This window comes from Notechis scutatus, chromosome 3, assembly GCF_049901735.1.
Source record: "Notechis scutatus isolate UNSWTSFEM ecotype Mainland chromosome 3, rNotScu1.2, whole genome shotgun sequence".
Classification (NCBI taxonomy): domain Eukaryota; kingdom Metazoa; phylum Chordata; class Lepidosauria; order Squamata; family Elapidae; genus Notechis; species Notechis scutatus.
Window position 1 is genome coordinate 146201161 of NC_142011.1, and position 22374 is coordinate 146223534.

Genomic DNA, 22374 nt, shown 5'->3' on the forward strand with positions numbered 1-22374 from the left:
GATTTATTGCCCATATTTTCTCTTGTGATTTCCCTGGATTCTACCTGCAGCCCATCACAATAAACCATTTTCAGGCACTAACATATAATTATCTTTCCCCCAGAGCTTAGTTTCCAGCACCATCATCGCTATTGCTACTTTCTTCTTGTTGCAAAGAAATCCTATTTAAAATCCTGCTACTGAAATAAAGGGTCACAGTTGACCATGAGATATATTCTGTTGCAGATTCACTTTGCTGCAGTTCTCCGATGTAAAGCTCACCAGAACAATTGGACTAACTGCCCAAAATTCTCAGTCAACCTCTAATCCAATACACCAACATTCCCATCTTCCGCATCCAGCAAAAACGTTTTGCCTTTTTCATCATTCTGTTTTTTAAATCTTCTTTCTCATGTTATGACTGGGCCTCTCAGTCCTCCAACTTAACTGGATTCCAGATTTGTTTGGTTTTCTGAATGCAATTATTGTGGTTTGCACTTTACCTTTAACCCTTACTCTCAAGACTTACTCAAACCTTAGTGGCATATACAAAGCAGATATTCAGGCTTTCTAGTATGATTCTGCCTTCTGCTCTAATCCATGTGGGTTACACCTAGCAGTAGGTTTGCCAGGGAAAACATTTCTGCTTGTGAAGGGGAGTACCTCCTCTATGCCCCTGTACCTCCAGCCCATCTACTGCTGTCTACTCCTGCCCTGGCAATTGGGAAATCCTTCTCAACTATGGAAGGAAAGTAAGTAATTAGAGTTAAATTCATATGCATGAATGTAATTTCTCTTTGTGCAAAATCACATTGTCATCATGTTGAAAGAGAAATTCCACTGCAGACTCAAAATTGTTGCTGCCCAAGATGGAACCCATAAGGTGCTCCTAATCCCAGCTCCTAAGATAAAACCATGTGCTGTTTTCTGCACATTGAGATGCCAATTCGTGCCAACATCTGTTCCTCAGCCCTCGGTGCAATCTGAAGAATTTTGATGCAAGGCATGTCTACCTTTGACTTTTTTTTTTTAAATTGGTGAATCATGTCACTCTCCCTTTCTTAAAATCTCTTCTCAGTATTAAGTGGGAGGGGTATTCTCTTAACTCTTAAATCCTTGTTAATAACAATAAGTAAAAGTGATGAAGCATAATAAAAGAACAAAGGGCGCTAACATTCTGAGGCTTCCTCTAAGCTCAAGTTCTTTGTAACTTTGCAACTGAAATATCAGACAAGCTTCCTAGCAAACTGGATTCTGACTCAGCCATCAGTCTTTCCCACAATCATACTTTAAGCAATTCCTTTTTTTAAAAAAAATTAAAAAATCACAATGGAAGAGATCAAGATCCAAAATATTTATCACAACACACATTTCTGCCAGTAACTTTTTCATTTAAAAAATGCAGACTTATAGAACTTTGGGGTATCCATTGCTTCTCTCTGCAATCTTCAACCTTACAGGATCCTTTTAGTGTTCAGCCGTGAAGACTAGGTGCTCCATACTGACCCTGGAGAAGGTTCTTCATTGGGCTGTGACTATTATTTCCATCTTCATACTTGGAACTGTGTGCACATTCTAGTCCTTGGTTTTCTTTCCCTCTGGCTATTTTATATTAATTAGAGGTCTTGAGGTGAGGAGCCCAACACCAGAATGCATCAGGTTGATGAAATAGTCTATGTAACTGACAGGTCTCATATAAGTTAGGCGAACCATTATATATTAAATATGTCAAGTGCATAACAAAGTATTTCAAGCAATATATTCTACCACTCTACTTCTTCTGAAGGGTAACCTATATATTGCATCGCACAAGTGGGAGCTAGAAATTCATTTCTGTTGTAAAAGCCATGGCTGTTAACGTGTATTCTAAAGAGAGCAAAAAAGAACAGAATTGTAAAATCACTAAAATCCCCCCACAATAGCTGAATATAATATAAAGAGAAATAGTGATGTAGTTTTTATTATAAAAGTCCATGCAAAGGCCTTCACTCGGGACAGTATAATAATGAAACCATACCTATACACCCAGACTCACACAGTCCTGTGGATTGTATAATATTGTGAATATTGCATTTGTGAGCAATTTAAACAGCAGGGTAGCATTTGTGGCTGGGGCAATGTCACTTCAAAGAAGCCCAAACTGTTTCAGAAAGAGCAAGTCCCACTGCTTGAAGAGTCCCTCCCCCCTCCATTTCTTGGAATCCAAATTGCAGAACTTGCTGGAGTGCCTTGGAGAAGGTATCCAAATGCAGAATTGGAAGTCTGCCAGCATCAGAAGTCAGGAAAGCAACAGAGGTTTGCTGTCATGGTGAGTGGGAGGGCTTTGAGGGTTGTTAATTAATTGATTTAAAACCTAGCTTCCCTCCCATAGCTTCCTTTCAAACTGGCTTAGACGTGTTGCCTCAAAAACAGAGACAAATGTACACAAGTGCATGCACAGAAACACATAGCAAAGAAATACATCTCAGTAGCTGTTTATTTGCTCCTTTTGTTTATTAAGAGGGAAAAGCTATAATTTTAATTGTGGTCCTGATGAATTCCGAGGAGATGGGATGACATAGTCAATTATCGGCCAACTTGGAAGAAAAGAGTCTTGCTTAGTTAACAACTCTCTATGCTCACAGGTTTGTCCATAGGGCAACTGATGATGGCTGATGGTTTTCTAAAAGGTCTGGACTCTATATATTAAATGTGGCTGCATTTATAATATGTGAATATCCAAGTAGAAACACCTTTTAGTAGGATAAGTCCAGATCAGTCTCAAAGGATTTCAAACTGTTTTGATCCGAAGTGTATTTTAAACAGGATTGGGAGACAGGCTGGTTGCCTCGAAGAATCTTCAATCTACTGATTCTATTTTGAGACTAAGTTTGAAAGGCAGGTTTATGCCAATTATGGTAATCTTTTTATATTGCTCTTTCTTCCCATTTGCCGTTTGTTGAAACATCTTGCCTGATTAAAAGCTCCACACACGTCAATAGCTGGCATATTTTTCATGCCATTTTCTCTAATCCTAAAGGGGGAAAACAGCTCTAGCATGGATTTGCTGGGGAGATTGGAATTGGGTTTGTTTTTTTGTTTTTTGTTTTGCCCCTTTAAGGGAAATACTGCCATAGTGCCCATCATGACTCTTGTTACACAAGGAACAACTGTCTCCTTATTCAGGCAGGCAATCCAAGTTTCCATAACTGGTTGCGGGTTAATTATATATAGCAATCTCTGCACATGGATCTTATTCACATAAGTTTTTACTTGTCCAATATTAGCAATCTTTCCTCGGTAGAAAAAATTCCATTTGAAATTAGTGCGATGACATGTCTGCATAAATGAATGAGGGATTGAATGCCTGTGCTAGATTTTACCTGTTCGAATGCCAATTGGTGGAGTTTGCTGTCAGCCAAAACCATCCGATGTCTCATGTCAGTGCAGAACAAGCGGATTTGTATATTCCAATGGCAATATTTTGGCATCCAAATAATGTTTTTCTTCTTGCCCTTTTCTATCCAGTTGTCATTTGGGTGACAATACAAAGTAATGCAGTGCCAACTGGCCAATTTCCAAGTTGTGACTTTGCTGGTAATGGACAATATAACACCTTTTAGAAAACAACCGAGTAGGCAGCGATCCACTACTAAGGAATTCCTTCCCCCCTGCAACTGTACAAAACCACATTGTGAAACCATTTATTTTTCAGATTTAGTGCTGATTTGTTTTCCCTTTGCAGGCTAAGCATTTTTTCGATCCTACAATTGGAGTGCTGAAGTCCCAATTATTTTTAAATAGTAACCTCCCTCTCTCCCAGCCAGAGGACTTCCCCCATTCGTTACTTGAAAAGGGGTGTGTTTTATGGATTGCAACTAAGGTTGCCACTGTTTGGGGTTATTAAAGTACTCTAACTAAATTGCATTGGATACCATCCAGGCAAATCAGGCACTGTTAATTCTCATTGATGAAACTTAACCATGTCCTTAATTCTTCTATGAAAATCAGTGGAATTTAGAAGTGCTTAATTTGCTAGATTGTGAGGTTTTCTTTTCCTCAACATCTGAAAAGGCTCTTAAGAGATTTAACAAGTTGACCATGGCACAAGTTTGCCTACCTAAGAGCCGACTAAGCTAAACATTAGAAAGCACTTTGTGAATAGTGCATAATAAATTTATTTATTAGGTAACAAATGAGATACCTTCTTTGATGTTTTGTTGCTGAGCTTTTGAGATTCATTTTAAGAAAAATTCATAGAATATTTTACTCTAGGAGATACCCTTTTTCACAGAATCCTTCTAATGTTCAAATAATTTAAACTAAACATTTTTTTAAAAAAACTTGCTTTTCACAACTGCGTAACAGTTGATAAGTATAAAGTCAAGTTCTGCCATAAAAAATAAAAAAAGGAAAAATCATGGAATTTTTAAAAAGGTTGTTCTTGGTTAAAAATTAAGCATAGAATGGATATGCAATTATTCTAATTTCCCAAAAATAGTAAAATGATTTAAACTCTCCCCCCCTCTCTCACACACACACATACACCTATATCACAAAGCATACATTTAGCAAATAGACTCGCTATCTTAAGAATTATATTTTTAAGGAAGAAGAAAATGTCTCTTTAATAAAAAGCTTGATCTCTCTATAAATAGACTCAAAGTATAATTACATTCATTAAAGTTCTGCAGCATTTATTATTTAATTAACTGGTTTAAGCAGGAAAGGTCATTCTAAGGACTGAAATCTCCATTGGAGCCAGGGGTAAATCAATCAGCAGGGAATCAATGAAGAAATCCATTGTTTAATTACATTTTAACCGGAACTGTATCAAGTTCACAACCATTAGAGTAACTATTTCAGAGCTTGCGGCATGGGTGAAAATGATCCATAAGGATTTTATTGGGTTTGGTAATGGGTTCAAATCTGTGTGTTCATTTGTAGTAAGGGCTCTATTGATTTCTCTTAAACCTTGACTATAAGGATTAATTTGATAAATTAAGGGATCATTTCTCATTTTAAGATGTTTTAAAACAGCTTTAAACGCTGTACTGTACTATACTTTCTATTTATGGGGGGGGGGATCTTAAACAGAAATCTATCCATTCTTCTTTATGATTTTCAAGATTTAAAGGGCAACAAATTAAGTAATTTTGAACTACCTGGACCTTATATATATAAAATATGTGGTTGTTTCTTAATTCAGAATGTCCTTTTTTTTGCTTTGCCTTACTTTATTTAAAATTTTCACAAGGTACTGTAAGCTGTTTACGCATCCACTGAAGGACAATAACTGGTTTTATCTCCCCCACCTCCACCCTTTATCTTACTAGACCAGCCGAGATGTCACGTGATAGCCAGCCCGTGGAAATATCCTGGAAATATCCCGAGAGCCTCTTTCCTCTTTTCCCATTGATCCATCACCTGCAGTGGACTTCTTACAGCAGTTTAATCCTATTCTGTCTGTCAAAGATTTCAAGCCTCCCCAAGCTCCTGACTGCTTGGGAACAAAGCTTGGTATGTAGTCCCTGGAAAGGTCAATCATTAACCTGCCCTCACAACAGTTTTAGTTAGATCAAGGCAAGGAGGGAAACTAAGGGGAAAGCACTTTCACTTAGGAATGAATCGTTTGAAATGCCTCTTGTACATTCAGTACCATTCTCTTTCAGCTCAGCACTTTTGAGTTCCTGCATGTATTCATTTCCCGTCAGGCATAATGGCATGATTGGTCTCCCAGAGATCTGACCTTAAGTTTATTCTAGACACAACACTATAGGCCAGTCCATTAATTATGAATACCCTTGTGTGTATAGAAAAGCATGGATAGGCCGGCCTGGTAATTTTACCTTGTTCTTCAGGCTTACCTTAATAAATAAATTAGGCACATATCTTTGTGAAATGCCTTTGGAAGAATAGAAGGGGGAGGAACCCTTTGAGTCTTTAAAAGCCTCGATGTTCAAAGATAAGAGGATTGGTGACATCAAATGCTTTTATTCCTTCTCTCCTCTGGTTTGCATTATATATGACGGAGTATATTTTTATATACGTGTGTGCGAGTTCGAGAAAGGAAGACAAAGCATTGGATATATAACAAGCTATCAATAAGACATTTATTTCCATGAGTTATTGATAACCTCATAGCTCATAAGTGACAAGGTAAAGTAGACCCACGAGCAAAGTATGAAAGGCCATCAATAACAATTGGAAATAAATGATGTCTCAAGAGCCTACCCATTGTGTGCTGTGTTTCTATAGTATCAGGTTAAGTTTCAGCTTCAGGCCGATGTTGTAGCAACCTGAAGCTCCAGCTGAAGTAAATGGCTTGAGGGGAGAGGGGGAGGCTAATGGGAGATGGAGTCTTAGGGACTGTATTTTCACAGTTTGGGGAATCATGGGAGATGGTGAGCCTGCAAATTAGAGGAAGGCAAAGAGAGATGACTTCTTTTTCTATAAATTAAATATAAAAAGGAACATCTCTGGGTGGCTATTCTCTGTCAAGAAGGCATCTAAATCATGGTCCTTAGAAAGATGAAATCGATCTCAAGCTCTCTTTTGGCATTCCCACAAGGCTGGCAAATCTCGTGGGCTTTGATAAATCTGTGGGGACTTATTCATGTGAGTTAGTTTTGCATAATTTCTTGGCTCCTGAACAGTCTAGAAAAGAAAGATTTCCTTGAAGGCCCCCAACATGGCTGGGGAACTTATAAATCTGTGCTCTTCTTATTAGCCACTCTTCTTATTAGTCACTCGATACTGAGATGGGCGGTATATAAAATTAATAAATAAATTAGTCACATAGAGATGGAGAACTTTAACATCCTCCACTGAGACACATTTTGGATGCTACAGCTCAGCCAATCTTAGAAGACCACCAGGTCACCTCAAATAATACATTTGAGTAGGTCATCCTAACTATTGCTGATCCTGGGGAGTTGCTTGTATTTAAGAGATCTTATTGGCTCATATTGTAAAACAGTAAATTTGTTTGTATCTCCACTTAGGTGATTCGATACACTATCAAAACTAAGATGCAGTGCAAAGGTACTATTAATTTGGACTTTTATATGGACATAAATAAAGCCATAAAAAGCCCAGCCAATCTCCAAAAATTGATACTGCCAAACCACTAATCCTATTTAATTTCCTACACCAATTTGGGGATTATTGGCCCTCTCCAAACTAGCAAGCCCAAACTTGTTCCCTCCAAATATTTTTATATTTCAGCCCCTCCAATGTTCACTCTTCAGCTCTCCTAGCTGGAGATTATGAGTGCAAAAGTCCCACTCAAAACATTTAAGAGGGCATCTGTTTAGCTGAGTAACTCTGCTCCCCAAATAACAAGTCACTCATTTAACTGATTCTGATCCAAATTCAGTAAGGAAAGGAATGATTTTTTTAAAATATATCAGCATATCAGTCTGTAGTTAAAATCAAGGTATCTCATTTTGAAACAAAAAATGAAGGGAGTGATGTGCCCACCTTTCCCTCTTTTATTTCCTTTCTGGCCTGTATGAATGGGAGTGAGCTCTGTTAAGACTTCAGTCAACAGCAACTACTCCCGAGACCTCCCTCCCTTAGCCTTCTAGCTAAGGACAGAAGAGAAGAGAGTCAGAAGCCTCTCCATTGTTTTCCCCAATCCACTTTCCTTATCTGCTAAATTACCACCTGTCATGCCCATGCGAAGGGCTTGAAAGAAAAGGCCAAGACAGTCCCAGGGCTGAGGTTCACTTGCAATTTGTAACACCTTAATAGCCCAGCAACACCAGTTTTATTCCTGTTTGGTGCCACTAATTCTCTGTTCTCCAAAGGCTGACCATTTAAATAGTTTTATTTCCACTGGTTTATGTTCTGCCAAGACTGCCTTTCCTCAATAAGCAACCATAGCACTATGGTGTGAGTGCCATAGCACTTTCCCCCATTTTTTTTAAGGGGGAGGGATCTTCACGGAGCTGCTAATAATACATCCTTGCCATGAGGAGGCACCTGTGTCATAGAAGAGAAGGTAGGACATATATATGCGATCCACACTCTTAAACGTTTTCTCCACCCACCCTTGGGGACATTGTTTACTCAGATAAGACTCTTAGGAGATCAGGAGATTGTATTATTATCCTGTCCTCCTATAGCAAGAAGGATGGGGAGGATCATTTGTGGGGAAAGGTTCTATGACGTTCCCAGAGTTCCCCAAATCATTACAAACGTGTTTCAAAGATAGTAATCAGAACAAGAACTGTGGAACATTGCCTAATGGCTGAAATGAAGACAGGAGGACGATGCTGTTAGTAAATAGAAAATGGACTTGGGAATTGTTGTACTACCTATAGAAGGAGCAACTGTGGAGACCGCAGAGTGCTCCACACAGTTACTGTTGGGATTGCAGGTGGCAGCTGGGTAGCAAGAAGCATCTTTACATAATTACTTCTGATGTGACAGCTGCATTCTTTCTTGGGTATGGTTAATAGTTATCCATTCCCTGATTGATTTCTATCTTAATTATTGTAACACATGTAAGAATGTCCTTGACAAATACCTGGAAGTTGTGAAACACAATAGCTAGACTACTATCCAAGTAAACTTCAGGGATCATATGATAGCAGAACTGAAGGATCCTCCCTGGGGCCAGTTGCCTAGGGCAGAATTGAAAGTATTGACATGGACCATTAAACTGTTGAACATCCAGGGGGATACATCTCTTTTTACAAACTTGTTTGGTTGTTAAGACTTGCAGGAGAGACCTCTTGAAGATGCCGCACTCTTCTTTCTGGCACAGAAGGCAGTCTTTTGTGAGCTGCACCGGTTGCCTGGTTGCCTCCAGATCCAATTCAAGGTGCTGGTTATTACCTATAAAGGCTATGTTATGGCATGGGTCAAGGTTACCCGAGGAATCATCTTGGGCCACCTCCTTAAGCCAGCTCCTACAGTGGCACTGGCATCTGTATACAATCAGGTAATTGTAGCCCTAGGAGGGATCTGTCTCTCAAGAAAGTGCTAATTACACTTGGATTGGGAGGTTTTCTAGATCTGAATGGGATCCAGAGGGAATCTTCACCTGTGTACTGCATGAGTCAAAAAGAGGGCTGTGAAAATATCTACAGACCCTCACATCCTGGACATAAACTGTTTCAACTCCTACCCTCAAAATGACACTATAGGGCACACCAGAATAACTGGACACAAGGACAGTTTTTCCGCGAATGCCATTGCTCTGCAAAACAACTAATTCCCACAACACTGTCAAACTATTTACTGTACTACTATTCTTCTTCTCATCCTTCCTATTACCTATCTCCTCCCACTTATGACTATAACCTTGTTGCTTGCCTTGTATCTCTACAGCTATATTGTTTATTTGTTTCCTAATATGATTTGATTGCTTATTTAGTATCCTATGACTATCACTAAGTGTTGTTGTCAGAGTCTTATGATCCTCTTATGATTCTTGATTAATGTATTTTTTTCTTTTTATGTACACTGAGAGCATATGCACCAAAGACAAATTCCTTGTATGTCCAATCACACTTGGACATAAAGAATTCAATTCAATTCTGTTGTTCTGTTGTATCCCATCCCATCCCATCCTATCCTATTCTATATAAGATTGCATCCTCCTATTCAATGAGGACGAGTGGTTGTGGATGATCTTGTGAAGGTTTAGTGCACTAGAGATGGTAAAAGGAATTGAGAGATGGGTGGGCCAACATGAGTAGCACTTTGGGACTGATGCCTCCAAAAGGGAGATGATTGGATAAATATATAGATAGCTGTGTGGATTTTACTTGGTGGCCTCCTGTGTGTGGAGTTGTACTACTGTAATGGGAAGGCTAAACTGATCCCAGTTGTGATAGGTCATGGGATATTACAATAAAGGAATTCCAGGTGAAGGGGGACTGAAACGTGGGTGAGGATCTCCACTTCTATTTTAGCCATCCCACTTCTGTGTCCTAATAACCACCCCGTGATTTTGCTCTCAAGTTGCTTATTGTAAAAGCCATGTCCATTTACAATAAGATCTTGCTCATCTCCAAGTGTTAGAGTGTTAACACTTGGAGATGTTAATGAGCAGAGATGCCATACCTGTAATCAAGACTTCTGCTTCAGAGGTGACAGAATGTGAATACTGGTGTATTAAGGTTAGTCATAGGTGTGCCAGCTGCACTGTCTCTGACAGGATCTTTATCCAAAATTTTGGATCTATTTTTGAAGCGAGAGTTGGGGTATGCTGCCAAGAACCTTTTCATTGGGGTAGGATAGAAATCTCATAAAAAGAATTAATTAACCACAAAAGGCATGAAAAATGAAATGGTTAATTACGCTTAAATCTTCTAGCTAAGAGTGGAACTAAAAAAAATAACAACCATTATTTCAAATAGTAATATTCAAGGAGGATCTACTTGACTGCCAGAATTAAATATAATAAATATTAATTCAGTTTGCACTCAAATCCTGGTAATCACATGGGCACAGCCATTTAGAATATTCTCCGTTTAGGAAGATTTTGACTTCCCGATTTGAAAAGGCAGCAAACAAGTGAGTAATTGCTATTAATAATCACGTTTAGAACCCAGTTTCAAACAAACTTATTCCAGATCAGTGCTGATCAAAGATTATTAAATGAGTTGGAATAGCTGAAATAGCTTCTGCATCTAACAGTCAAAAGCATCAGCAAGCATGTGATAAAGATAATCCAACTCAAAAACTGGCATACACTTTTTCAGCCGGGAAAGTTCTCTTATAAACAGACTGAAACATAGCCGAACACAAATTAAACAGGCACTTGAAGTCTGTTTTTTTAAAATAGAATTTAAACATTTTCAGTGCATCAGAACAGATGGCTTATTTGTTTAAGCTAGATGTTGATACAGGTAGTCCTTGACTTACAATAGTTCATTTAGAGACCATTGAAAGTTACAACAGCATTGAAAAAAGTAACTTGTGACCATTTTTCACACTTACAACCTTCATAGCATCCCCGTGATCAAAATTCAGACGCTTGGCAACGGACTTGTACTTATGACCTTTGCTGTGTCCCAAGGTCATCCAATCCCCCTTTGCAATCTTCTGACGAGCAAAATCCATGGAAAAGCCAGATTCACTTAACAACCGTGTTACTTACTTATCAACTGCAATGATTCACTTAGCAACTGTGGCAAAGAAGGTCGTAAAATGGGGCAAAAGTCACTCCACAAATGTCTCACTTAACAACAGAAATGTTGGGTTCAATTGTGATCGTACGTCGAGGACTTACATAGGACTTACCCAGCCACTGTGTAGGACAGACAGGCTGAAGACTGGCAGAGGGCATCCATGAAGACCAACTAGCAGTCAAAAGACACCCCAAAAACTGCTTTAGCCAATCCCACAACACAGGGAAAGAGTTGAACACATGGGAGTGTGGGAACAGTACAGTGTGAGAAATTGTTAGACCAAGCCAAATTAAACAAAAAACAAAAAACCATTAGGGAATTCTGGAAGCTTGACATTCAGACAAATCAGCCATCAGTGGACAAATAGACATAAAGCATACTCACATGCCTTTCAAAAAGATAATAGAAAAGCTAAGAAGGAAACAAAAGACCAAACATGTCTTTTCCAGCAGCCAGATAAGCAGGATTGACACCAGACAAAGAATCAAGCCGAAATCAATACCCTAATCCAGCAGTCTTCAAACGTGGCCACTTTAAGACTTGTGGACTTCAACTCCCAGGATTCCCCAGCCAGCAACGCTGGCTGGGGAATTCTGGGAGTTGAAGTCCACAAGTCTTAAAATGCCTAAGTTTAGAGGCTCCTGCCCTAATCAATAAGCTACCAGGCTGAAAACCACACCCCAAAACTGGCAGGGCAACTACTGTATATAAACAAGGATCAAAATCCACTCTCAATGACACTGATGTTGTTATCTATTTGGGTGATGAAACGTCTGCAAGCAAACATTCAGGCCCAGAGAACGCCAAGGATTCCCAATTCAACCCTAAGCTGCGGATACCCTCGTCTATTGATACTTACAGTGTGTATATTTTTTTTAAATTAGTCGCGTCTCTTCAACGTTCTCAGAAAATTTAAAAAAATTATGGATTCTCCTTATAGGCTCTCCTAGGCAGAATGCTTGGTGCTAATGCAGATGGTAAACGTGTTAGTTATCGTCTGCACAGATTGCTTGATATTTATTTACACAGTGCTAAACATAAACATGGGCTGTATTTATCTTATCCTTCCTCCAGGAAACACAACAGAGCAGTTTAGCCTAGCAAGACACATGGAAAAGGTAAGTTGTACCTGAAAAATAGATGCACCCTGGCCCAGAAATTACTTTAGGTATACAGAGATGTAAAATCCCTGAAATTTTTATCCCTTAGCAACTTTGCTAGATAGGCTTTTATTTTTTTGCCTATAATAACCTATATATTTATTTAACATTGAAACATTGTCCCTTTGAATAAAAATGATTTAAAAGACAAGGCTGAAGCATCTATCAGTTTTTTTTAAAAAAAGAAGGGTGACTTTCACAATACTATTGTACATAGATGGCTCTGAAAGCAAGAGAATGGGATCACAGATAAAACAGAATGTGAATAATACTGACATCCTGCATACCTGCTTGTCACTGGATAACTGTACAGTATGAAATGTTTTCTCCTCTTCAGTGCTTCCTTCATGAGATTCTATTGAAGTGTGCTTCGCACCCCACCTAGTCAATCTTTATGTATGCTAAGCATGCTTAGTCAATGGAGAAGGACGCCCCATACATGCATACACTGGGGAAAAAACACCCTCCTCTTTAGGCCCAGATACTGCATAAACATACATGCTCCATTATGGAGATTGGAAATAGCAGAAATTATAGATACGGTAGGTGGTCCTCGTTTAGTGGCCACAATTGGGACCGGCAGCTCAATTGTTTTTAGTGAAGCAGTCAGTAAGTGAAACCACAGCTGTGCTTATGATTCAGCTTTCCTTTGTTTTACCGTTACTGTGAAGGTCATAAATGGAGGCATTGGACACAAAATTATTTTTCATCACCATTGTAACTGCAAACAGTTCTTCAATGAGGCAGTTGCTAAAGGAGAATTATCTGTAAGTATTTTAATTGTAGGTATACCATGTTCACATACCTTTTTTACATATTATAGTGTGCCGTTGTTTGTTTAATCATGGTTTGATGATTAAATCTTAATTGCCTGGCTCTGCACATTAAGCCAAGACCTAACATAATTAATATATGTGAACCAGACTGTTAATGCAAGCATAAACTCTGAAAACTAGAACACAATTTGGCATCTTGAAATGCTTGCTTCATTTTAAAGCCCAACACACCTAAAACCCACTGGGGATTTACACAAAATTGAAAAGAGAATGAACAAAGAATGGATTAAACTTTTTTTTTTACATCTTTGCTTGCTTGCTTGCTCACTGCATCTACAATATTGTCTTTGTAGTACCTATGTTTTGAACAATGCCTTACACTTAAATTAAGAAGAATGAACAAAAAGAAGATGCAACAGATAAATAGCAACTTGTCACAAGTTGAAGAAGTAATAGTATAGATTTCTATACCAGAATTTCTCTAGCAAATATATCCTGTGTATATCCTGCTAATGAAAGTATGTTTGACTTACAATATAAATTGAGTATTGGAAGTTGGGTACTTTATTTTTAATTCAATATGAAAGTAGTGTGGTTAATCAACAAATACTGTATATACACTCAAAGCATTTCAAATTAAGTATACGAATACAATTTTTTCTACTGTACTATGCATTGAATATGAGGAAAATAAATTTCCTAGGCCAAACCATTTAGAAACATTAGAGTTCATGAATGCTCAAAGATTTTGTTCCTGCATGTTTGTTGCACAATTTCAAGAACGGCTGAACATTAAGATGCCTCAAAATATGGGCATATCTGTTCAGTCCAGATTGGCATCAAGGAAGAAGGATCCATACAAGGATTTCTGATCAATATCCTGAGATGGAAACAGATTAGCTCTAAGAACCTATTCCATATAATCAAAACAATTAAGCTCAGCAATAGATCTAGTTTCATACATATTCTAACTAGGATGGGAATAGTGAGAAGTGGTCCATCTATTCAATCCAGCAATCATATTTATTTAGCATGGAATATCCTTCATACAATCAAGATTCAGTGGGAAAGTTATAACTGCAAAGAATGTATTAAAAGCTACTATTCCAAAGAAGTCATTTTAAAACACAAGAAGTATTGAATCATATCCACTTCTGTATCTAAGTTCACTGATAAATTCATTTGCTCTTTGAATACTAATGCTGCTGTCTTTAGACATGTTCTACTGAAGTATACTTCATTAATCACAGGACATTTTGGATAAGAATAACCAGTTCCTATATAAGTTGGAATCCGGTGACTAAAATTCTAAAAGTATTTTGCTTTAGCTGATTTCTTTGTCTCTTCTATCATAGTTTTGCATGCTGATTTTACTACATCTCTTTATCAAATGTGGATTCCAACATGTCCTTTTCAAGACAAGCTAACTGTACATTTTTGATACTGGGTTCATGTATGTGGCTTACCCATGTTCCCACTCATATTTTCCATTTAGTGGTAGCATCCTATTTCAGAATTGGAGAGTTCTGAGCGTTGCAGAATCAAGAAATAGAGTGAAAAGGGCATATATGATTTCCATTAAAACAAACTAAATTCTTTGCATAGCATCTGATAAATCGGACCACGTGGGCTTTTTAAACTGGAGCCCATTCTGATGAGTGGCTTTTCTGAGTTCAACATCAGTAGACTATACAAGAAGCTCTAAGGCATTTTATTTATGTATTTCAGTAATCATGCAGAATTCCATGATTCCATGGGTATAAAATTCTCAGATGGCTAAAAACAGGGCAGCATTTTATTTATTACAGTGAAGTTTTTGCTCATTAGTCAACAGTTCAGTGGTTTGCATCTAGAATCTCACAAGATGCGGCTTCAAAGCAAGTTGCACCAAAAGGCATTATTACATTAAGAGACAGCGGTCCACACTACAATATTTCCATAATCATTTTAACCATACCGATTCAAAGCAGAGAAAAGTCAGGCATTCCCAGCATCACGTTTAATAATGGCACATGGAGCCAATATGTGATCGGGAAACTAATGAGGCAAATTAAGTTACAGGTATAAATTTTACATCAAATGGATTAATATTATATGGCACTGAGGAATTTTAAACACCCCGCATGGTCATGAATTTTTAATCGTTGATGCGTTTTAATTCAATGTACCAAGGCCATCAATTCTCTAAAGCACAACAACAACAATTTTTTTTAAAAAAAAACTCCCTCCTGCCTCCTCCCCCCGCAAATTCTCACCAACTTTCCGGAGTTTAGAAGCGATTGTTTCGAAGGAAAATATTCTGTGTGTCAATAATATAGCCGCGGAGGAGGGGGGGGGGGTGTTTGAAAAATATTTTTAAAAGACCCGTGGAATGAAGCCTGAAAATGCACGTCTCCTTGGGGACCTGGGTGGAAGCGATAATTAGGCAGTCTGAAGAATAAATGTGGAGAACAAAAAGAGAGGGAGGGGAAAAAGAGGGAGAGAGAGAGAGAGAGAAGTGATCGCCTCGGCCATTGCTTTCTCTTCGGATTGAGCGCCGGGTGTCAAGAGGTATTTTCAAGGGCTCCCCGAGCCGCCGGGGATCCCCAAAAGCCAGGCAAGCCAGCCCGGCTTGAATTCCATTCGCATTCCCGCACTTCCCTCGCAAGGAACTTCTTCTTTCCTCACCTTCCCCCCCACTCCCTCCGTCCCGCTCTCCTCCCTCGGGTTCGACAGACCTCCCCTTTTCCTCCGAGAACCTAGTACATGAGAAGCGTTTGACAGAACGGAGAGACCGTCGTCATTGGCTAACGCGACGTTCCAGGGAGAAAACTTCGCCGCTTCCGATTGGCTAAAGCGCAACGCCGTTTTTTTTTCTCTCTCGTGCCTCGGTTTTTTTTTTGTTTTTTTTTAATGTCCAACATTCTCCCTCCCTTCTTGCCCTGCGCGCGTCTCACCCGCTCGCTTGTTTCTCCTTCTCTCTCCCTCCCTTTGGACTCGGGCAGCGTGCGCGCCCCGCCCAACCTGTACCCCGTGCTCTCTCTATATATAGATCGAGCCCGGCAGAGCCAAGCGGGCAGAGGCAGAGGCGGTTTGGGAGCTAAGTGAGAGCTGGGGAAGGGAAACTGAGCAGACAGACAAATTGATCGGGTAGGTAGGGGGCGGCTGGATTTTTGTTTTTTTGTTTTTTAATATTTTTATTTTAATTTCCATCCCACCTCCACGCTTTTTAATTTTCTGCTCCCTCTCTCTCTTTCTCTCTCTCTCTCTCTTTGCAAAATCCGAAGATTGCCAGCGGTCCGAGCCACGCTCTTCATCCCCCTCGGTTTGTCCAGCAAAAAGAAAAAAGAAAGAGCATCGCTGCATCGCCTCTTGTCTTGTCATCCTGCGGGCGGGAGAGGGTGGTTTTTTCTCTCTCTCTGTCTCTCTTTTTTTTTTTTTGGCGGGGCGGCTCTTGTTGGCCGGCTCTTTTGCGTCTCTCTTTTGCATCATGAAAGCGGTGAGTCCCGTCCGACACCCCAGCAGGAAAGCCCCGACGAGCGGCTGCTGTTGCGGCGACGGAGGAGGCGGCGGTGGCGGCGGCGGCGGCGAGCTGGCTCTGCGCTGCCTGGCCGAGCACGGCTGCTACAAGGGGAGCCCCGCGCTGGGCGAGGAGGAGCCCCCCGCCGCCGCCGCCTCCTCTCTGTGCCTTCAGTGCGACATGAATGACTGTTACAGCCGCCTTCGGAAGCTGGTGCCCACCATTCCGCCCAACAAGCGGGTCAGCAAAGTGGAGATCCTGCAGCATGTGATCGACTACATCCTGGATCTGCAGCTGGCCTTGGAGACCCACCCGGCTTTGCTCCGGCCGTCGCCGCCCCCGCCGCCCCCGCCCCCGTTGCACCCGGCAAGTTACCCGGGGGACTCCCGGACCCCGCTCACAACGCTCAACGCCGACCCGGTAAGAGATGCCCGGCGCCGCTGAGCGCAGCCCTCGGCAGGGAAGGGAAGGGGGAAGAGAGGTTGGGACGTGGGGGCTCTTTCCTCGCGGACGCCTCCCCCCCCCACCCCACCCCACCCCGAGAAGCAGCGGGCCAGCCCCGCTTCTTAGTTGCTCTCCCAGCTCTGCGCCCACCGGGGCAAAACACACACACACACACACACACACAAACAAACAAAACAGCCCCACCAACCTGCCGCGATCTTAGCCTTCACTCCATCCTAAGGACGATTCCCACGCGCGATCCACAAGCCCGGGAAAGAGGAGGGGGGTGTTCCTAACAGCTGGCTCCCTGCCCCGTCACGCCTCTCTCTCTCTCTCTCTCTCTCTTCGCCTTGCCTTAACCTTATTTTGATATCCGTCTCTTGGAATTCATTGCGTTTCTCTCTCTGTCTATCTGTCTGTCTATCTATCTCGCCTGTTTCTCCCAGGACCTCCCAAGGAGAGAGGTCCCTATTTCCCAGGGCTTTGAACCTGGATCCTCCTCCCGGTCCAGCTTCCAAATCTGAACGGATCGCACCTCGCCAGATTTGCGAGGTTTATTTATTTAATTATTTATTTTATTTTATTTATGTTATTTATTTATTTGATTGATTGATTGATTGGTCAGTCCCTGACAAAACAATAGGTATAAGTGTAAACATGACTAAGAATACAGAAAATAGGTACGATTAAATGGCGACAATAGGACAGGGACGGGGAGGCATGATGGTGCACTTATGCGTGCCCCTATGGTGTGCAAAAGTTGGTGGGACGGGAGCCATCTCTGCTTGGTTTGAAATACCTACCGGCTTTAGCCAAAGCAAATGCCGGTCCTTTTTCTTCTCCGAGGACGGAAAGTCTTGTTAGAGGAAAATATGGGTTAATTAGGCTGTGAATTGCAAGCCGGTATATTGGTATTGCCTTTAAATTGCATAGCAGAATGGATGGCGGAGTGGGGGTGTGAGTAGAGGGGTGTGTGTGTGTATGTATGCCTGCCAGCTCTTAACAACAAATAAGATGCAATTGCACATGCTTATTGAATTGCATGCATTCCCACACTAGGTATTGCCAGTCATTGTCATTTAGGAATTATAGATAACATTCAATAATATAGCTTTGGCGTGTGTGCATAGAGCACAATTTATTTATATGTATGGAATCAAATATGTAAGCCCTCTATGGAGGCAACTTTCTGCTTGATTCTGATGGGTGTCACTTCTTTTAGAGTTTTCCTGATCTAACTAGCCACACAAATACTCTTTTCCTTTACTTAGTTGTAGTACAGTTCATATCAACACCTACCCTCTTGACTGAATATAGCCCTGGAAGCAAACGGAGATATACTGTACTCATCCCATCAGCATGTGCTAGTTATGGCATTTGTGATTTGCAGGATTGGAGTCAATGTGCTTAGAAGTAGAAGGACTGTTGGAAAGAATAGGAGCATGCACCAATAAATAAATGTTTAGTAAAGGGCCGAAAGTAGGGAGATAAGTTTTGGAACACCACCTTCATAATCCATTTATTCCCAGACATCAAAAATATGCTTCCAGAAAAAAAGAAGTCATGTGCCAGAGATTAAGATTCCAGTCTTGCAAACCAACGAGTTATGCAAGGAAGGGTTCTTTTTGCTTGGTTGTGTTGCACTGGGAAAAAAATACATAAGCCCTCAGTTGCAGTTGGCTATTCCTGTAGGGGTCTATCAAGCAAAAGGTTGTCATCCTTGGCAGCTTTTAGTCTGACCCTAATTGCTGGCCTGGGTGTGGGGAAACTACAGCCCTCTGAGGCTGACAAATTCTTCCAGCCCCCTCCGCCTCTGTGTGAAATTGTCTTCGCAACCAGCCTGCCGGGGAAAGAGGGCTGTTTATGATTAAACTTGGTATTTGCATTTGCTGTAATGTTCAACTCTTGTTTTGTTCTTGTGCAGGCGGGTGCTGTTAATAAGCAAGGAGATAGTATTTTGTGCCGCTGAACTGCACTTCCAAGGTGAGTATGTCTTTTAAGACATGGCACGGTGGAGGGGCTGAGAGCATTTATCACTCCCGAGTAGTGACTTTATAGTTTAATCAAAGGCAGCAGCCCTTAGACACACTCACCTGGAAGCAAGGTGCCCTGAAATTTGTGGGACGTGCCCGTGTGCAAATATAAGAAGGATTAGGTTTCAGTTCTTCTCACTTAGCGGCGAGGCACACACCAGTCTTAGACATGTTTATAAGAACCTCAAAGCAGCAGCGCAATAAAATACCCTGTTTCAAACTAGGGCATGGGATTCCAGTCCACCAACTAGTTCAACTTGGGTACTTAGGTTTTAACAACATAATCCTTTGGTTGAGTTAAAAGTTATTATAGTTTTATATAGTCAGAGCAGGAGACGAGCTTCTTCCCTTATCTTTTCTTTTTAATTCTAGACACATATTTTAGGGTAGGTAGGGTCGGCCTGCATTTGTTCTACATAGTGTACATTTATTCTAAAAGGCTGTGTATTAAAGAAGGTAGCGCGTGTTAATTAGTCCAGACTTGGAGTAGGTATGTTCTAAGCATATACAATGGACAAAACATAAGAAAAAGAAACCATAAGAACATAAGAAAAAGAAACTGCTTTTTACATGCTTAGAAAAAGAAAACTGCCTTTGGTCTTAACTGCAAGGTCTTTTGACTGAGAAAGCTTAGGAATTCCCTTCCTTTCTTTTCTGCAAAAGCCATGAATAATACATTATGGAAATGCTTTTGAGTGAGGGCTCCTTGACGGTCTCTGAGCTTGGCGATTTTCTTGCATTACCCAAACTAGGTAACAAAACATCTGCAAGAAAACCACCCAAGCTCAGAGCACCAAAGATCTCTCTCACTTCAACCCCCTGAGCTGCAAATATTCTCCTTTATCGGTGGCTGTTGGATGTCTCCTGTGTATTTTGCTTTGGCACATCGACTGTCCCCCCCCTTCCGGGTCTTGGATGCAAATCCTATTTAACTCCATACAACTTAATTTCCAAGTAAAATACGCACCAGGGGTTTCTGTCGCCCCGTGTGCTTCTTCATCTGTGCAAACAGAAATGGAGGAGTGACTTGGAGAGGGGCCTTTTCTCTATAACTCCTTCCCTCTCTTCTACTCCCCGGCAAGCTTCTTCTCGCTGGGACTTGCAGCTGTGTATTCCTCTGCTTGGCCGAGCCTGGGAGCTGCCCTTGTTGTTTGACCTGGTTTGTTTTGGGTTGTTGATCAAGCATGTCTTCTGTTTTGTTGGTGGCGCCAGTCAGTCTGGAGCAGATTGGTTCACACCCCCTCCTCTATTCATTCCTCTTCCACAGGTGTGCAGCAAGCAGATCCTGAGCCACAGAAGCAGAAAGACACATTAGAGGAGGGAAGGGGAAAACAAGAGAGATGGAAAACAAAACAAAACAAAAAAAATCAGCCACTGGGCTAAAGAAAAAAGAAACCTCAACTACTCCAGAATTCTTTCCATACTTCCTTTAGAGTGAGAGAAAGAGGGTGTGGGGGGGGGGAATCACAACTTTGTAGTTCATAGCATTTTTCACATGACTCTTAAAAACTTTTTTTTTTTAGATCAGATGTGAATTGTGTACATGTCTAGGAGGGAGGGGGATTTAAATCTTCAGTATTGTGTGGTTTTCTGTTGGATTGAAGATCAAGGGCAAAAACTGGAGTTTAGAAATATAATTTTAATGCGTCGAGCAGTTAAAATCTGAAGCTTTACTAATCTACCGGAGGCGTTGTAGATAACTTTTGTTTCGGCATCTATTGTTTAAAATAGATGGTTTTATTGTTTCCTTGGGGATTTTCTTCTCCCTGCAGGAATGTTACATATTGTATAGATTAAAATGAGTGACATTTCATACTATGTATATAGAGAGAGCTTCTATAAGTGTAAGTGAGAAAAGTTTATGCTTTAATAGACCGACTGTAATTATGAAATATTTTTAATTAAATATTTTTTGTAAATATTATCAAGATGTGTATGTTTTTTTAAAAAATATGTGAGAACGTTTCTTTAGGAAAACAATATTTCTGGCTCAAGTGCAGAACTGCTGACAAAGACAATATATTGGATGTTGCCCCCAATCCCCCCCTCCCCCCACTCCGTCCCCTGTAGACTCTGAATCTATAGGTGTAGGTAGCTTGGTCCTGCATGAATGCATGAGCTGTCTAACCACAAATAAAATGTGTTCTGAAACCATACAGATGTGCTTTTCTTCAATCCAATTAAGAGGTGTTTGTATCATACAGTTTTGAAACTTGCATTTTGTCTGTTTGGCACTGAGGTTGATATGACAGTGTACGAGGAGAAGTTATCAATATTTAAGAATGGGTTCTTTTTACCCAAGACAGCTTGGCTTTTTTTTTTCAGTCTGGATATGGTGCTGAGGTATACTCAGCATTTATTTAACCTTTTGTTGTCACAGACATTTTTTAATACCAAGCGGGGTGATGTTACCCCATCATTTTAAGCCCTGTGGCATTTTACTTGGAGAGAGAGTTTTGAAAAGTTTTCTGCTTCTGACCAAAAGGGCACGTGCTGTCAACAATTGTAAAGTTGCTGTTTCTTTCATCCAAAGACTAGAAACGTGGAGAGTAGGATGGGTAATAGGGAAAAAAAAATCAGTTTTAATTACTGGTATAAATCAATTTCAAAGAACTTATGTAGACCAAAAAAATCACAACCAGATGACTGTATTAAGATTATTTTTTTAATATATAGCAGCATTAATTTTATTGCAGCTCTGTTAACATCTGAAATTCCTGTTTAGTGTCTGTTATGTGTAACTTCTACATATAAACATTAAACTAGATTGATTGTGGCTGATGCTGTGATCTGCTTCTTTCTTTCTTTGCCATTTCCATGACTATATCTGTTTCCCTTTGCTTATCCATGATAGGTATTTTTATGGCAAAAAGTGGATTTGCTACTAATCAGAATTGGGAAAGACTGATAAATCTATTTTCTACCCAGGTTCTGACAAAGTTACATATATCATATGATCAAGAGTCTTCCAAATACCAACATGGAGGGATTTTCACAGAGTGGGTGAATTAAGTAGAATTTAATTGGGTCCTTTGTCAAGAGTTATCCAACTGTGTATGAAGCATGGTCTGCTTGATTTTCTAAAAAAAAGTGGGAGGATTTGTTGCAGATGATGACAAGTGTCAAAGTAAGTTGGCCTGGGGATCCTCTTTTTACTAAAATAAATATGAGGTAATGGATACTTGGAAGTAAATAAGATATTGATAAGTGTGGTAAAATGTCAGCAGGATCAATGTTCTATTCAAAATGCTTGATATTAAGATTAAGCTAATCAAAACCGTAGCTTGTTTTGTTGGGAAGGACAAACACATCAAACATTGTACATTCAAAATAATTAAAATTAAATGTAAAACTGTT

The 22374-nt window shown here is 40.3% G+C and overlaps 1 protein-coding gene and 1 long non-coding RNA gene across 2 annotated transcripts; one reads left to right on the forward strand and one right to left on the reverse strand.

The window, feature by feature from the left end:
• Positions 1-1335: 1335 nt before the first annotated feature.
• Positions 1336-17298, reverse strand: LOC148131428 (uncharacterized). The gene is made up of 3 exons (XR_015748824.1): positions 17193-17298; positions 3342-3552; positions 1336-1845 (listed from the first exon to the last, which is right to left on the reverse strand). It is a non-coding gene; the product is annotated as an uncharacterized LOC148131428 (long non-coding RNA).
• Positions 16095-21793, forward strand: ID4 (inhibitor of DNA binding 4). The gene is made up of 4 exons (XM_026669987.2): positions 16095-16170; positions 16308-16960; positions 18909-18967; positions 20285-21793. The coding sequence occupies exons 2-3, from the start codon at positions 16511-16513 to the stop codon at positions 18951-18953; spliced, it is 495 nt and encodes a 164-aa protein (XP_026525772.2). The 5' UTR covers positions 16095-16170; positions 16308-16510; the 3' UTR covers positions 18954-18967; positions 20285-21793.
• The last annotated feature ends 581 nt before the right edge of the window (positions 21794-22374 follow it).

What these genes read in the sequence shown, in the direction of transcription:
- ID4 (XM_026669987.2), top strand. Translation starts at nt 16,511, where the DNA reads ATGAAAGCGGTGAGTCCCGTCCGACACCCCAGCAGGAAAGCCCCGACG. An exon ending in CAACGCTCAACGCCGACCCG is followed by an intron (nt 16,961 to 18,908) that starts GTAAGAGATGCC and finishes GTTCTTGTGCAG; the next exon opens with GCGGGTGCTGTTAATAAGCA.